This window comes from Cuculus canorus, chromosome 28, assembly GCF_017976375.1.
Source record: "Cuculus canorus isolate bCucCan1 chromosome 28, bCucCan1.pri, whole genome shotgun sequence".
NCBI classification, from domain to species: domain Eukaryota; kingdom Metazoa; phylum Chordata; class Aves; order Cuculiformes; family Cuculidae; genus Cuculus; species Cuculus canorus.
Window position 1 is genome coordinate 420,999 of NC_071428.1, and position 16,613 is coordinate 437,611.

The window sequence follows — 16,613 nt, forward strand, 5'->3', positions numbered from 1 at the left end:
GGTTATGGGCGGTGCCACTCGTGAGTGGGCGGGGCTTCCACACTGTTTTGTTGTGAGGGGAGCGTGGCCTCTAGCGAATGCGATTGGTTTGCCGTCCAGGGGCGTGGCTTCCACTACATAATGCATACGTGTGGCGTGGCTTGAATCGAGGGGCGTGGCTTCTAGTTTATACGCTTACACTGTGAAGAGGGAGCGTCGCTTGGACTGATCTCGTTACTTGTATATGGGCGTGGCTTAAAAGCGAAGGGGCGTGGCCTACAGTGAATGGGTTTGCTTTGAGGGAAGAGACGGGGGGTTTGCCGCGGGGGGCGTAGCTTTGGACGGATGGGCGTGGCTTAGATGAAGGGGCGTGGCCTCATAAACCGATATTGATACGAGGGAGCCTGGCTTTGAATAAATAGACGTGGGTCCGTGAATGGGCGTGGTCTAGCAAAAAGGGGCGTGGCCGCAATGAAAGGGTGCTGCTGTGTGGGCGTGACTTTGAATAAAGGGGCGTGGTTTCTCATCGAGGGGCGTGGTTTTGGGGCAAGGAGGCGTGGCTTTCACTGAATTGGGTCCTTTTGGGCCAAAGGACGCGGCTTGGAGCGAAGGAGACACTGTTTCCAGTGAACGGAATTGCTTTGGGATAAAGGGGCACAGCTTGGAGTGAAGGGGCGAGGTTTGATGGGAGGACTAGGACTGGGATTGGGGACCGGGATCAAGGATGGGAATGGTGACCTGGATCGGGATCACGGACTTGAGACTGGGACCAAGAATGGGACCAGGAGCCAGGAACGGCATCAAGGAAGAGGATCAGGGACCGGAACCAGGACTGGGATTGGGGATCAGGGATACTGGTCTCATGGACCAGGATCAGGATTGAGGATGCAAACGAGGACCAGGGTCAGGGACCAGGATCATGGACCAGAACCAGGACTGGGATCAGGGAGAGGGGACTGGGATCAAGAACCAGGACCAGGATGGGGGATCAAGGACTAATCCCAGTCCCGGTGGCACTGGGGAGCAGCAGCAACTGGTTGCACAGGGAGAATGGGGACTGGAGACCAGGATCAAGGATGGGACCGAGGTCCGGGACCAGAATCAAGGAGGAGGTCAGAGACTGGAATCAGGGCTGGGATCAGGGATCAGAGACCAGGATCATGGACTAGGACTGGGGTTGGGGAAGGGAGTGGGACTGCGGACCAGGATTAAGGACTAGGACTGGGATTAGGGACCGGGATCAAGAAAGGGGACCAGGATTGGGGAAGGGGACTAAAATCAAGGACCAGGACTGGGATTGTGGACTGGGGTCGGGGAAGGGGATCAAGGACAAGAACAGGGAACAGGATTGGGGTAGGGGACTGGGATCAAGGACTAGGACTTGGGACCGCAATCAGGACTGCGGATCAAGGACAAGAACAGGGACTGGTATCAGGATCAGGGAAAGGGACCGGGATCAAGAACCAGGACTGGGATTGGGGACCAGGATCGGGACCAGGATCAAGGACTAGAACTAGGATTGGGGACTGGGACTGGGGAAAGGGACCAAGATCAAGGACTAGGACTGGGATTGGGGGCTGGGACCAAGGACTGAGCAGGTGTGCCCTTGCTCCGAGGGGCCTGGCTCCCCACAGCCCCCCCAGCCCCGCAACACAGACACGGGACACGGGGCAAGGCACAAGCTGGGCTTTATGGCACGAGGAGTGGGCAGGAAGGGGGGCAGCCCTCACCCCCTCCCTCCCTGTTCCCACCGTGAACCCCACCCCGTGTGTCCCCCCTCCGGGAGAGGCGCCCGCGCTGCCCCGGGGTCCGACGGGGGGAGCAAGCGGCGGGGGGGGGGGTTAGGGACCCCTACCCCAAGGAGCATTTCCCCCCGGCTTTCCTGGGGGGGCCGGGCTCCAGCAGGGGCCGGCTGCTGCCAGGAGCCTGGAAGAGGGGGGGAGGGGGTCAGGAGGGGCCGGAGTGGGGGGGGGGGGGGTCCCACACCAGCCCCCCCCACCCCACTCACCGCTTTCCGTGAGTATTTCTGCAGGATGTCCCGTGCCAGTGTGCAGAACGCCTGCGGAGAGGCGGGGGGGGGTCAGAGGGGACCCCCATTTGGGGATGAAGAACCCCCTCACATCACACCCAGCCCCCCTTCCCGAGCCTGGGACACACACACACATCCCCGCACCTTCTCCACGTTGACGCTGGACTTGGCGCTGGTCTCGAAGAAGCGGATCCCGTGCTCCTTTGCCAGCTGGGGGGCAAGAGGAACCCCCAGCTTGGACCTGGGAGGTGGGTCCTAGCCCCACGGTGCTCCCCCACAGTCCCATGGCACTCCCTGAGCCCCACGGTGCCCCCCACGGCTCCACAGTGCCCCCCATTGCTCCACAGTGCCCTCCTAGCCCCGTGGCACTCCCCCAGCCCCACAGTGCCCTCCCAGCCCCACGGTGCTCCCCCACAGTCCCATGGCACTCCCTGAGCCCCATGGTGCCCCCCAGCCCCACGGTGCCATCCTAGCCCCACGGTGCCCCCCACGGCTCCACAGTGCCCTCCTACCCCATGGTGCCTCCCACAGTCCCATGGTGCCCCCCAGACCCACAGTTCTCCTCCCAGCCCCACGGTGCCCCCCACAGTCCCACAGTGCCTTCCTAGCCCCACGGTGCCCCCCATGGCTCCACAGTGCCCCCCATTGCTCCACAGTGCCCTCCTAGCCCCTTGGCACTCCCCCAGCCCTTCAGTGCCCCCCTCAGACCCACGGTGCCTCCCACAGTCCCATAGTGCCCCCCAGACCCACAGTTCTCCTCCCAGCCCCACGGTGCCCCCCACAGTCCCATGGCACTCCCTGAGCCCCACGGTGCCCTCCTAGCCCCACGGTACCCCCCCAGCCCCATGGTGCCCTCCTAGCCCCGTGGCACTCCCCCAAGCCCTTCAGTGCCCCCCCCAGTCCCACGGTGCCCCCTGAGCCCCACAGTGCCCCCCCAGCCCCACGGTGCCCCCTCTACCTTCTCGGCCTCCTCCCGCTGCACCTTGCGTTTGCCCTCCATGTCGCACTTGTTGCCGATGAGGAGTCGCTCGACACCGGCGTAGGCGTTCTGCGGGTGGGAGGGGATGGGCAGGACCCCCTCAGCCCCCCCTTGGTGTCCCTGCACCCCCTCCTGTGCTTCCGATCCCCCTCCTATGTCCTTGCTGTACCCCCATGTCCCTGATGCCCTGTCGTACCTCCCATGTCCCTGATGTCCCCTCGAGTCCCTGTCCCCCTCATGTCTCTATTTCCCCCCACGTCCCTGATGTCCCCCTATGTCCCTGTCCCTGTCCCCCACATCCCCCACTCACCTCCTTGATGCTTTTCATCCAGTTCTGGATGTTCTCGAAGGATTTCTCGTCAGTGATATCATACACCAGGACGATGCCCTGAGGGGACATCGCGATCAGGGGGGACACTGCAATCAGGGGGGACACAGGGGGTCCCCTCGTCCCTAGGTGGCTGTGTTTCCTCCCCCCCAGCCTCTTTTTGGGGTGCTGCCCCCGCTCTCCGTACCATGGCTCCCCGATAATACGCGGTGGTGATGGTTTTGAAGCGCTCTTGTCCCGCTGTGTCCCTGCGGCACAGGAGGAGGTGAGGGGGGGGCTCGGTGGGGACATTGGGGGTGAGGTCCCCAATGTGTCCCCCCTCCTCACTTACCAGACCTGCAGCTTGATCTTCTTCCCATCAATGTCCACCGTCCGGATCTTGAAGTCGATCCCTGTGGTGGGAGAAGAGAGAGACAGGAGTCGGTGATGGTGGAACCAGCTCCACTTCCCAGTGCTCCCAGTCCCAAGCTCTGGTTTCCCAGTGACCCTTGGGCAACCCAGGAATGGAGTTGGGGGGATCCTGGTGAGTCCTAGAGAGGTTTTTTTGGGGGGGCCATGAGTCCCTGGGGGGACCTGAGGGGGTACAGAGGTCCTTGTGAGTCCTTGAGAAGTTGGGGGGGGCCTGGTGAGTCCTGGGGGGACCCAAGAGGGGACCCCGTGACTCCCAGAGGGTCTCGGGAAGGAGGGGAGGGGCCTGGTGAGTCCTGGGATGGATTCCGGGGGGGCTCCTGGAGGAGGAGATCCAGTGATTCCCAAAGGAAGGATCCTGGGGGTCCCGGTGAGTCCCGAGGCGGTGTCCCAGGTGGGTCCTGGAGAGTCCTGGTGGGGGTTCCGGGGGGTGGGTCCCAGAAGCGGGGTCCTGGGGGGGCTCCTGGAGGGGGGATCCTGCAGGGGGTGTCCCGGGGGGGGATTCTTGAGGTTTCCAGGGGGGTCCTGGGACGGAATCCGGTGAGTCCTGGGGGTGAGGGGTCCTGAGGGGTTCGAGGGGGGGTCCCGGGAGGATCATGGGGAGATCTCGGGGGGGTCCCAGAGGGGGGGGTCCTGGGTTGGATCCCGGGTGGGGTCCCAAGGAGGGTTTGAGGCGGGGGGGAGAAGGGATCCCGGGGCGGATTCCGGTGAGTCCTGGAGGTGGGGGGGTCCCGCAAGAGAGGTCCCGGGGGCATCCAGGGAGGGGTCCCGGGGGGTGAATCCGCTAAGTCCTGGGGGTGAGGGGACCAGGGGGGTCCCGGAGGGGGGAGTCTCGGGGGAGGGGGGACCCAGAGCGGGGGTCCTGGGTCGGATCCCGGGTGGGGTCCGGGGGGGTTTCAGGGGGGCGTCCAGGAGGGATCCCGAGTGTGGGAATACGGTGAGTCCTGGGGGTGGGGGTGGGTCCTGGAAGGGGGGGTTCTTGGGTGGGAGGTCTCGGAGGGGGGGTTGGGAGGGGTCTCTGAGGGGAGATCCGCGGTCGGGTTCCGGGTGGGAGCTGGAGGGGGATCCCGAGGGGTCCCGGGGGGTCCGGGGGGGGGTGTCCCGGGGTCCCGCGCACCGATGGTGGAGATGTAGGTGCTGGAGAAGCTGTCCTCGGCGAAGCGGATGACCAGGCAGGTCTTGCCCACGCCGCTGTCCCCGATCAGCAGCAGCTTGAAGAGGTGGTCGTACGCCTTGGCCATGGCCCCCGCCCGCCGCCGCCGCCACCGGGGCGGGGACTCTGCCCCGAGCCCCGCCTGCCCCTCGTGACGTCACACCCACCGTGACGTCACCGCGAGAACGGCGACGTCACGGACGCTGTCCCCGGAGGCGGACACGAGACCTTCCCAACATGGCGGCGCGCGACGTCACGGCTGCACAGGACACGCGACCTCCCCAACATGGCGGTGTGACGTCACGGTTGCACCACCTCCAAAGATGGCGGCGGACTCGCGACCTTCCCAACATGGCGGCGCGAAGTTATGGCTGGTCTGCCCCCAAAGATGGCGGCCGACACGTGTACTTCCCAATATGGCGGCGCGACGTCTCTTCTGCTGCAGACACGCGACCTTCCCAACATGGCGGGGGGAACAGCATGGCCGCTCTAGTGCCAAAGATGGCGGCTGAGTCTCGACCTTCCCAACATGGCGGCGCCAGGCTCCCCACTCGCCTCACTTCCGCCCGTGCGGGGAAGCCCCGCCAGCGGATGTAGCGGCGCCCGCTTCCGGCCTGGCCCCTTTTCGGTGGCGCTGCCTCCACGCCGACCATGCCTGTGAGCGCCCGCCCGGGCCGCGCCGCCCCCGCCGGCCTCCCTGTGCCCGCCGGGGCCCCGCGGCGCTGCTCGGGGCCTGGGGGGATGCCGGACGGGGGGAGGGGACGGGGAGCGGCGCTACGGGGGCTGCGGAGCGTGCTGCGATCGGCGCCATCTCCGCGGCGGGGGCCGCAAAATGGCGGCAGGCGGGGATGGGGATGGGGATGGGGAGGGTTGGGTACCGACTGCGTCCGGGGATGGCGCTTGCCGGGGCTGGGAGCGCCAACCGGGGCTTGGGGAGCGGGGCCGGTACCGGGCCAGGGCTGGGCGCTCCCCGGAGGCCGGGCACGAACCGGGACCGGGAGCCAACGGGGCTCTGAGAGCCGGGGCTGGAGGGTTGGGCGCTCGCCGAGGCTGAGAGCTCGACATTCACTTGGGGGCCGGGGATTAACCGGGGCCTCGGGACCGCGGCTGGGCACTAAAAGAGACCGAGTGGCCACTGGGACCTGGGGTCCGGTACCGGGCACTAACCGAGACGGAGAGCTGGGCGTTAAATGGCGTTCTAGGGGCCAGGGCTGGAGGGTTGGGCACTCACTGGGAGTCGGGCGTTAACGGGGACCGGATGCCAGCCGGGAACTGGGGTCGGGAACAGGTCACTCGCCAGGGCTGAGAGCTGTGCACCAACTGGGGTCAGGACTGTGCATTCCCCAAGGGAGTCTGGATGCTCACCGGGGCCTTGGCACTAACCGGGACTGTCCCTGCAGCTGGCCAAGGACCTGCTGCACCCTTCCCCTGAGGAGGAGAAGAGGAAGCACAAGAAGAAACGGCTCGTGCAGAGCCCCAACTCCTACTTCATGGACGTCAAATGCCCCGGTAGGATAGGAAGCAGAGCTGAGGCTCAGCCCTGGGCTCCCGGTGTGTCCCCCCCTTGCTCCCTCCTGACTATTCTTCCCTTTTTCCCCAGGTTGCTACAAGATCACGACGGTGTTCAGCCACGCTCAGACCGTCGTGTTGTGCGTGGGCTGCTCCACCGTGCTGTGCCAGCCCACAGGGGGAAAGGCCAGGCTGACAGAAGGTGGGTGTTGGGGGTGGCAGAGCGGATTTTGAGGTCCCCTTTGCTTCGGGGGAGTGGCTTTTGAGCCCCTTCTGCCTCGGGGGAGCCACTTTGATCCCAAAGGGACTGTTGGAAGTACTGACTTTCAGCTCTGGAAGGTTCAAAAACCCCCTGGGCAACCTGAGAACTAGGGCGGTGCTTTCTTTTTAAGGCAAAACAAGTTGAATTTGGGCTTGCGGGACTAGGAAATCCTTGTTTAAAAGGGTTTTACAGAGGTTTCAGCGTTTCTGACCACGCTCCATGTTTCTTTTTCCCTTCCTCAGGCTGCTCTTTCCGACGGAAGCAGCACTAAAGCGGCGAGCGCAGGGGATGGATGGGACTACAGAGCAGGAGCTCCCGGTGCCACAGAGGTGACTTTCCAGGCTGTCCCTGTAGCCCCACCCATCCCGCTGTCAATAAATTTTGGATAAAATACATACAAATAAGCTTCCTTTTAGTGTTCTGGTCCTTCGTTGCGAGAGAGGGATGGCTGGGCAGCCCTTTTCCTTTCCTTACGTGAAGGAATCTGATGGACAGAAACCTTGGAAACACAAAACCCTTCCTTTTAGCCAGGCCACGAGTAAACCCAGGATCTCTCGCTGCTGTAACATCACATTCTCTGCGTGTAGGGATTTCCTGGAGTCCCATTCTTTACTGGGAACCTGCAGGGCAGGTAGGAAAATCCCACACAGTGGGAAATCCGAGGAGGCTCCTCTGGATTTCTGTGTTAGACTTGCAAGTGGGATGTTTCCCATCTTGTTACTACTTTCTGGTTGAGGTTCAGATTGGATCCTGACCAAAGGCTCAGGAGAAACCAATCGCTGTTGGCTCTGGTATCTTCTGGAATGATCTGAGTCTGGTTCCAGAGAGATGTGGAAAGCTGGCATGAATTAAAGGTCGCGAAGGGACAAAGTTCACATTTCCACGCCTGAACTGCGAACTTGCTGAGGGATGGAGGAGCTGCTCTGACAGTGAGGGAAGGGAAGAATCCGGTCAGAGCTGAGGGATGACTGTAATTGTGGTCAGAGCTGAGGGATTGCCACCTCCCTGACTGGGATGGCGGTTGGAGCTGAGGGATTCCTACCTCCCTGACTGGAATTGCAGTCAGAACTGAGGGATTCCCACTTCCCTGACTGGAATTCCAGAGGAAGAGGTGATCGTTGCGCGCAGGTGGCTTCCAGTTTGCATTGCTCTGAGGCAGCGCTTTTCCGCCAGCTGTCAGGACCAGGGGAGTTTGACCCCCTTTGGATTGGGGGAGCGGAGAGGCGCCAACGCTTCCCTGCTCCCACTGCAGCAGGAGTGGGAGTTGGGGTGAATCTGAATCCCACCAGCAGGGCAGCTCTGGGCAGTCTGGGCCAGAGCCTTTATTTCTCTGGTGTATCTGGGCTGAATCTCTGCTATTTCGATTCAGAACCATTCCTGGAATTACCAGGTTGGAAGAGACGCCTGAGGTCAACTCCAGCCGTCCCCATCCACTACTAAACCATGTCCCCAAGCACCTCATCTCCCGCCTTTTAAACCCCTCCAGGGATGGGGACTCAACCACCTCCCTGGCAGCCGTTCCAGGGCTTGAGAACCCTTTCGGTGAAGGAATTTTTCCTGATGTCCAATCTAAACTTCCCCGGACGCAGCTCGAGGCCGTTCCCTCTCGTCCATCTCCTCTCAGTGGGGAGAAGAGACCAACACCCGCCTCTCTGCAACCTTTTAGGTGGTTCTGGAGAGCAATAAGGTCTCCCCTCAGCTTGAACGGCCCCAGGTCCCTGCTGCACCCAGGAAGCGGTGATTCTTCCAAAAATCAGGGATTTAACATGGAAAACAGGAATGCCTCTCATCCCTGGAGGAGCTGAAGCGCGTGTGACCGAACAAGTGTGGGGTCTCGGGGCTGGGGGACCCTCGGTGGCTGCAGGGGGGATTGGGGAAAGTGTGGTGACAAATGGGGCAGGAGCCAGAGTGGAGGAGGCAGCGGGGAAGGGGACTGCAGCCCCTGGGCTGTGTCACAGCACGGGGAGGGACCCCCAAACACACTCGGGGACCCCTGAACTAAGGGACCCCCCAAACACATACGCAGGGAGCCCCAAGCACACACTGGGGCCCTCAAACTAAGGGACCCCCAAACTAAAGGACCCCCAACTGCCTTCTAGGGACCCCTAAGCACACCGCCATGGACCCCTAAACACACACACTGGGAGTCCCAAATACACCGAGACCCCCAAACTAAAGGACCCCCAAACACACACTGGGACCCCAACCACCCCTAGGGACCCCCAAACTAAAGGACCCCCAAACACACACTGGGACCCCAACCACCCCTAGGGACCCCCAAACTAAAGGACCCCCAAACACACACTGAGACCCCAACCACCCCTAGGGACCCCCAAACTAAAGGACCCCCCAAACACAAGCCTTAGGACCCCCGAATGTCCTCTCAGGAACCCCCAAACTAAGGGACCCCCAAACACCCCCTCAGGACACCGAAGGGGATGTGAGGATTGGGGGGGGGGCATGGAATCACATGTGGGGGACACAGAGCCTTTTTGTCACTCTGGACATCAGGGTCCCCCCTCTCCTGCCTCTCTGGCGCACCCCGATACCCAAACACGGTGACACACCCCATGTGACTCATACACACACCCTGAGAGGGGAAACTGAGGCACAGAGACACCCCCCCCCCCACACACACACACAATGGGGAAACTGAGGCACAGAGATGCGTCCCTGTCCCCCCCCCCCGAGTGGGGAAACTGAGGCACAGAGGCACTCCTCCACACAAAATGGGGAAACTGAAGCACAGAGACACACACACACCCCCATGGGGAAACTGAGGCACAGATAACCCCACCATGGACAAACTGAGGCACAGAGACACTCCACACACACAATGGGGAAACTGAGGCACAGAGACCCCTCCACACACAATGGGGAAACTGAGGCACAGAACGCCCCCCGATAATGAGGAAGCTGAGGCACAGAGACAACCCACCCCAGAGTGGGGACACTGAGGCACAGAGCCCTTCACACAGCCAGTGGTGACACCGAGGCACTCGCAGGTGACAGCACAGCACCTTTATTGTCCCCTCGGTCTGTGGCGGGGGGTTACTCGTCGTGGCCGGGCGGTGGGGGGGGCACGGCAGCCCCCAGGGTGACCTTGTTCAGGTACGAGGCGTTGAAGCAGCGACGCCGCTCAACGGGGTTCTCGTGCGAGCAGCAGCCGTGGGGGTCACGCCAGGAGCTGGCACAGAGCGTGGCGATGCCCTGGGAGAGCTGTGGGCGAGGGGGAGGGTCAAGGTGGTGTTAGGGGGGTCCCCAGAACCCCTGGACCCCACAAAAAGAACACTCACCTGCTCCTGGGCACAGGCACTTTGGTTTTTGGGGGGCAGCGGGCAGCACGCGGCTGTCACGGCCCCCAGCAGCTCCGGCACTGGGCGCCTGCGGGACATGGGGTCACTGGGTGAGGGACATTGAAGGGGGGGGACACCTGGGACCCCAAAGATGGAGAGGTCATGGGGATGAGGGTTTGGGACATTTGAATCCTGTCTGAAATGGGGGGACACACGTAGGGGTGGGGGGTCCTGGGTACCTCGATTCCCTCTGGGATGGGGGGTCTTGGGGTACAGGGGGGTCTTGGGAATGGGGGACCCCTTGGAGATGGGGCGTCCTGGGGGAGGCGCAGGGTGGGGGGTCCCCTCTGAGATGAGTGGGACACAAGGAAGGGGGTGTCATGGGAGTGGGGGGTCCTGGGCACCCTCTGAAATGGGGGCGATGCAGGGTTGGGGTCCCTTTGGGCATTGGGGGTCGGGGTCCTTAAGGGAGGTTGTTGGGGGTCAGGGGTTGCTGGGGGGTTGGGTCTCTCAGGGGGAGGAGATGGGGGTTATTTGGGGGTTTGGGGGGCCATGTCTCTTGCTGAGCAGGTGGGTGGGAGTGTTGGGGTCATTTGGGGGTGCTGGAGGTCATTGGGGTTGTTGGGGGGTCGCTGGGGGGTGTTTGGGATCAGGTCTGTGGGTCATTGAGGAGGTCTTGAGGGGTCACTGGGGGATCATTTGGGGGGTTGCTGGGGGGTTTGGGGTCGCACCTCTTGGAGAGCAGGTGGGGCAGGATCTGGGGGTCACTGGGGGGGGTCACTGGAAGGGTACTGGGGGTCATTGGGGAGGTCTTGGGGGGTGCTGGGGGGTCACTGCGGGGTGTTGGGGGTCACGGGGGGCTCTGGGGTCTCACCTCTTGGACAGCAGGCGGGTGGGGGCGCAGAGCAAGCGCAGCAGGGCGCTGTCGGGCTGGACGAGGCTCACGTTGTGCAGCTCGCGGTCGTACGCGGGGAACGGGGCGACAGCAGCGAAGCAGCGGGCGCGGGAGTGGGGACCCCCGTGCCGGCAGCACCGGTGCTGCCCCGTCTTCACTGCCGCCTCCTCCCGGCAGAACCGATCCAGCCCCTTCTGCCACTGCGGGGAACGGGGGGGCAGATGGGGACAGGGGCACCAGGACACCGGGACCCCCAGCTCTGGGACACTGGGATCCCCTGGATCCCCCAAGCTCAGGACACCAGGACCCCTGGGACACTGGGACCCCCAGGTGCCCCCAGGCCAGGGACACTGGGACCTCCAGGCACCCAGGACCCCCAACCGTGGGACAGCAAGACCCTCTGAGTCCCCCAATCCTGGAACACCAGGGCACTGGGGACCCCCAGCCCAGGACACTGGGACCCTCGGTGCCCCAGGACCCCCGGGTAATGCATCCGCCAGGTGCTGGGACCCCCAGGCGCCCGAGTCACCCAGCCCTGGAACAGTGGGACCCCTGGATCCCCTCGGGCCCCTGGATGCCTGGGTTCCTCCCAGGCCACTTGGGTCATCCCCAGGACACCTGAGTCCCTTTCTGGATCCCCAAGTCCCTCCTTGCTATCTGGGTCCCCCCAGTCCTTGGACACCTGAGACCCTCCCAGATGCCTGGGTCCGTCCAGGGTGTCAGGATCATTCCCAGGACACTTGGGTCCCTCCAGCATGCCAGATCATTCCCAGGACACCTGGGTTCCTCCGGGATGTCAGGATTCTCAGGACACTTGGGTCCCTCCTGGATGTCAGGATCATTCTCAGGACACCTGGGTTCCCTCCCTTCCTGGAGACCTGGGTCCCTCCCAGGATGTTTGGGTCCTTTCCTGCCACCTGGGTCACTTCATGGGCATCCAAGGCTCCTCCCTGGATGCCTGGATCTCTTCCTGGAGACATAAATTCCTTACAGAACACCCGAGTCCCCTTCCCGAATGCCTGGGACCCTCCAGCCCTTGGATGCCTGGGTCCCTCCTGAACACCAGGGTCCCTTCTGGATGCTTGGGACCCTTGTTGGATGCTTGGATCTCTCTCTGCCATCTGGGATCCTCCTGGATACCTGGGTCCATCCTTGCCACCCAAGTCCCTCCTTGCCACCTGGGACCCTGGTGGCTACCTGGGTCCCTTCTGGATGCCCGAGTTCATCCTGAAACACCAGGGTCCCTCCAGCCCTTGGATGCCTGGGACCCTCCCAGATACCCGAGACCCTCTTGGATGCCCGGGTCCCTCCTTGCCCCCCAGTACCCCCCATCACTCACGGCGTTGTGGGCACAGGTGAGGCTCCCGTTGCGGCAGCAGCGGCCGTAGTCACGTTCCAGGCGCAGTCGCATGCGGACACGGGGCCCAGAGCGGCCGTTGGGGCCGGGACGCAGCGCCCGCAGCCGGCAGATGTTGTCCATGTTGGCTTCCGTGGGCTCACCGGGCGGGAAGAGCGGCTCGATGACGGGGTCCCAGGTGGTGACGGCGATGGCCTCGTGGCTGACGATGGCCTTGGTAGTGGCGTTGGAGCTCTGGATGAAGCACCGGCGCCGTGCCTTGCCGTGCTGCCGGCAGCAGTGGAACTGCCGCGTCTTCACCCCAAATTCATCAGCGCAGAATCCATCCAGAACATCCGTCCACTGCGAGACGGCGATGTCAGACCCTGCTCTGCGTGTCCCCCCCTTCTGTGCGTGTCCCCCTCCCCCGGTGTCTCCGTGTCCCCCCGGCACTCACGGCATGGCGGGCGCAGGACAGCGGGGTGTCATGGTGGCAGCAGGCGTCGAGGCGGGGCCGGAAGGCGTTGAGCGCGGCCGCCTGCCGGCGCAGGTGGCTGAAGGAGGTAGGGGGTAGCAGAGGGGTCGGGGGCGGCCGAGGAGGCTGACAGCAATGGCGGGTGACGGCGGCGTCCACGGGCCAGGCAGGGGGGAAGCCATCCAAGGTGCTGGGAGGGTGGGGGGTCACAGTGCCCATCACCGCCACCAGGACATCGGGGGGCACCTGGGGGTCCAGCTCCTCCTGCAGCACTGAGAGATAGGGGGTGTGGGGAGGCAGGTGACACTCGTCCCTATGTGCCCCCCATCTGTATTTGTTCCCTGTCCCTGTCCCCCTCATATCGCGGTGGCCCCGCATTTCCACCCCTTGTTGCCCCTGGGGTCCTCCATGTTGCCCCCCACACCGTCCCCACGCCCCCTTGTTCCCATGTTGTCCCTCCTGATTCTCCATGTGTCCCCATCCATGTCCCCCCCATCCCTCTCCCCACCCCTGGGTGTTCCCATGTCCCTCCCCATCCCCAACACTCCCTGCCCCCATGTACCCCCCATCCATGTCCCCACCTTGGTGCCCCCCTGTCCCCACCCCTCAGTGTCCCCTTATGTCCCTTCTCCATCCCCAATACTCCCTGTCCCCACATCCCTGTCCCCAAAATGGTGTCCCCCTATGTTCTCCTCATCCATATCCCCAACTTGGTGCCCCCCACATCCCCTCTGTCCCCACCCTTCAGTGTCCCCATGTCCCCCCACCCATGTCCCCATGCCTCTCCCCATTCCCAACACTCCCTGTCCCCATGTCCCCCACCATCCCTGTCCCCATCCTGGGTGTCCCCATGTCCCCTCCATCCCTGGCCCCGCTCTGGTGCCCCCCCTGACCCCACCCCTCAGTGTCCCCATGTTCCCCCCATCCCTGTCCCCACCTCTCAGTGTCCCCCTCTGCCCCCTCCATGTCCTCTTGTCCCTCCCTATCCCCAACATTCCCTGTCCCCACCCTGCTGTCCCCTGTCCCCATCCCGGGGTGCCCCCCCCTGCGCTCCCCACTCTCACGTTGTTTGATGTCAGGCTCCTGCCAGGCCACGCTCTGCTGTGCCACGTGCTGGTGTGGCTCCGGTGCCACCGCTGTCACCAAGGAGGGGAGGGGATGACATGGACAGACGGGATCAGCAGGGGCACCCCCACCCAGGGGGGTGGGCAAGTGGGAACCCCCCGATTGCACAGCTTTGGAGACCCACCATGAGGAGGGGACCGAGGAGTCCAGAGGGGGGACACAAGGGTGTGGGGAGGGGACCCAGGGGTCCAGGAGGGGACCCAGGGGGTTGAGAAGGGGACTCAGGTGTCTGGGGAGGGGGTTCAGGTGCCTGGGGAGGGGTTCAGGTCTCCAGGAAGGTGTCCCAGGTGTCTGGGGAGGGGGTTCAGGTGTCTGGGGAGGGGACCCAGGGATCCAGGAAGGGACCCAGGGGTTTGGGGAAGGGGACTCGGGTGTCTGGACAGGTGGCCCAGGTGTCCAGGGAGGGAATACAGGTGTCTGGGGAGGGGGCTCAGGTGTCTGGGGAGGGGGTTCAGGTCTCCAGGAAGGTGGCCCAGGTGTCTGGGGAGGGGACCGAGGGATCCAGGAAGGGACCCAGGGGTTTGGGAAGGGGACTCGGGCATCTGAACAGGTGGCCCAGGTGTCCAGGGAGGGAATACAGGTGTCTGGGGAGGTGTTCAAGTGTCTGGGGAGGGGGTGCAGGTCTCCAGGGAGGGGGTTCAGGTGAATGGGGAGGGGGTTCAGGTGTCTGGGGAGGGACCCCGGGATCCAGGAAGGGACCCAGGGGTTTGGGAAGGGGACTCGGGTGTCTGGACAGGTGGCCCAGGTGTCCAGGGAAGGAATATAGGTGTCTGGGGAGGGGGTTCAGGTGTCTGGGGAGGGGGTTCAGGTGTCTGGGGAGGGGACCGAGAGATCCAGGAAGGGACCCAGGGGTTTGGGAAGGGGACTCGGGTATCTGAACAGGTGGCCCAGGTGTCCAGGAAGGGAATATAGGTGTCTGGGGAGGGGGTTCAGGTGAATGGGGAGGGGGTTCAGGTGAATGGGGAGGGACCCAGGGATCCAGGAAGGGACGCAGGGGTTTGGGTAGGGGACTCGGGTGTCTGGACAGGTGGCCCAGGTGTCCAGGAAGGGAATATAGGTGTCTGGGGAGGGGGTTCAGGTGCCTGGGGAGGGGGTTCAGGTGTCCGGGGAGGGACCCAGGGATCCAGGAAGGGACGCAGGGGTTTGGGTAGGGGACTCAGGTATCTAGGGAGGGGACACAGGTGTGCAGGGAGGTGGCCCAGGCATCCGGGGAGGTGCCCCAGGTGTCCAGGGAGATGGCCCAAGTGTGTGGGAAGGGACCTAGCTGTTCTGGGAGGGGACCCAAACATTCAGGAAGGGACCCTGACAGAGAAGAAGGGGACTCAGGGCTCTGTGGAGGGGACCCTGATGCGTGGGAGGGGACCCAAGCATCCAGGCAGGGGCCCAGGTGGCCCGGAAGGTAGCCCAGGTGGCCCGGGAGGTGGCCCAGCTGCATGGGCAGGGATGCAGGTGTCAAGCAGGGGGGACCCAGAGACCTAAGCAGGAACCCAGGGGATTGGGAAGGGGACCCAGGTGTCCAGGGAGAGCCTCAAAATGTGTGGGCATGGACCTGGGTGTTCTTGAAGTGATCCAGGTGTCCCAGGAAGGGATTCAGGTGCTTAGGGAGGGGATCCAGGTGTCCCAGGAGGGACCCAGACCTTTGGGGGGGGTATTCCCAAGTGTCAAGGAGAGAACCTGAGGGTTTGGGAAGGGGATGCAGGTGTCCCAACGGGGATCCGGATGTTTAGGAAGGGGACCCAGGTATTCAGGGAGGGCTCCAAGTGCCCAGGGAGGGGGTCCAGGTGTCCCAGGAGGGACTCAGGTGTTTGGGAAGGGATCTAAGTGCTCAGGAAGGGGATCCAGGCATTTGGGAAGGGGACTTGGGTGTCCGGGAGGGGACTCAGGTCTTTAGGAAGGGGAAAACGGGCACCCTGGGAGGGACCCAGGGATTTGGGGAGGGATTCAGGGGTTTGGGAAGGGATCGAAGTGCCTAAGGAAGGGATCCAGGCGTTCAGGAAGGGGACCCAGGTGTCCTAGGAGGGATCCAGGGGTTTGGGAGGGGGATCCAGATGTCCCAGGAGGGCACCAAAATGTGTGGGCAGGTGTTCGGGAAGGGATTCAGGGATTCAGGAAGGGATCTGGGTGTTTGGGGAGGGATCCAAGCGTTTGGGAGGGAATCCAGGTGTTTGGGAAGGGATTCAGGAGTTCAGGAAGGGATCTGGGTGTTTGTTTGGGGAGGGATCCAAGCGTTTGGGAGGGGATCCAGGTGTTCAGGAAGGCGATCCAGGAGCCCAGAGAGGGACCCAGACCTTTTTTGGGGGACACCCAGGTGTTTGGGGGGGGGGGGACACACCCAGACCTTTGGGGAGGGGTTCCAGGTGTCCCTGAGGGGACCCCAGGACTCACCGTCAGCGCAGAGGTGGAGGAGGAGGAGGAGGCTGAGGGCCGCCATGGTGTCGGGCGCTGTGGGCCCACGGCCGCCTCCGCCGCCTTATGAAGAGCCGGGGCGGGTGCGGGGCTGAGTCACAGCCTGGGGGGGGGAAACGGGGGGAGACGAGGCGGGGGAGGCTGGGCTGGAGCCTGCACCCCCAAACAGGGACACCCCCCCCTCCCCATCAGCCAGGCTGGGGCAGCACGGGGACCTCACCCCCCCACCCCTGGGACCCCCATGAGCCCCCCCAAGACCTCATGTCACCCCTGAGCCCACACATTCCCCTCCGAGCCCCCAGACCCCCCCCCAGGGCCCCATATTCCCCCCTTCCGAGTCCCTATGTCACCCCATGAGCCCCCCCAAACCCCTCATAGTCCCCCCAAGACCTCATCGGTGTTCCCCCTCCGTGTCCCCATGTCACCCCTGATC

At 63.7% G+C, this 16,613-nt stretch overlaps 3 protein-coding genes across 3 annotated transcripts; 1 reads left to right on the plus strand and 2 right to left on the minus strand.

The window, feature by feature from the left end:
• Window positions 1-151: 151 nt before the first annotated feature.
• On the minus strand, window positions 152-5,104 carry RAB13 (RAB13, member RAS oncogene family). Its single transcript, XM_054051032.1, has 9 exons — window positions 4,841-5,104; window positions 3,647-3,707; window positions 3,503-3,563; window positions 3,298-3,375; window positions 2,967-3,056; window positions 2,153-2,218; window positions 1,988-2,038; window positions 1,835-1,905; window positions 152-179 (listed from the first exon to the last, which is right to left on the minus strand). Exons 1-9 carry the CDS (start codon window positions 4,962-4,964, stop codon window positions 167-169), a joined length of 615 nt encoding a protein of 204 aa, XP_053907007.1. The 5' UTR covers window positions 4,965-5,104; the 3' UTR covers window positions 152-166.
• A 341-nt stretch (window positions 5,105-5,445) lies between these two features.
• Window positions 5,446-7,056, plus strand: RPS27 (ribosomal protein S27). The gene is made up of 4 exons (XM_054051036.1): window positions 5,446-5,533; window positions 6,277-6,385; window positions 6,477-6,587; window positions 6,890-7,056. The coding sequence occupies exons 1-4, from the start codon at window positions 5,528-5,530 to the stop codon at window positions 6,916-6,918; spliced, it is 255 nt and encodes an 84-aa protein (XP_053907011.1). The 5' UTR covers window positions 5,446-5,527; the 3' UTR covers window positions 6,919-7,056.
• A 2,597-nt stretch (window positions 7,057-9,653) lies between these two features.
• ECM1 (extracellular matrix protein 1) lies at window positions 9,654-16,283 on the minus strand. The gene is made up of 7 exons (XM_054050796.1): window positions 16,160-16,283; window positions 13,714-13,785; window positions 12,632-12,921; window positions 12,178-12,537; window positions 10,818-11,038; window positions 9,944-10,031; window positions 9,654-9,866 (listed from the first exon to the last, which is right to left on the minus strand). Exons 1-7 carry the CDS (start codon window positions 16,203-16,205, stop codon window positions 9,699-9,701), a joined length of 1,245 nt encoding a protein of 414 aa, XP_053906771.1. The 5' UTR covers window positions 16,206-16,283; the 3' UTR covers window positions 9,654-9,698.
• Window positions 16,284-16,613: the final 330 nt, after the last annotated feature.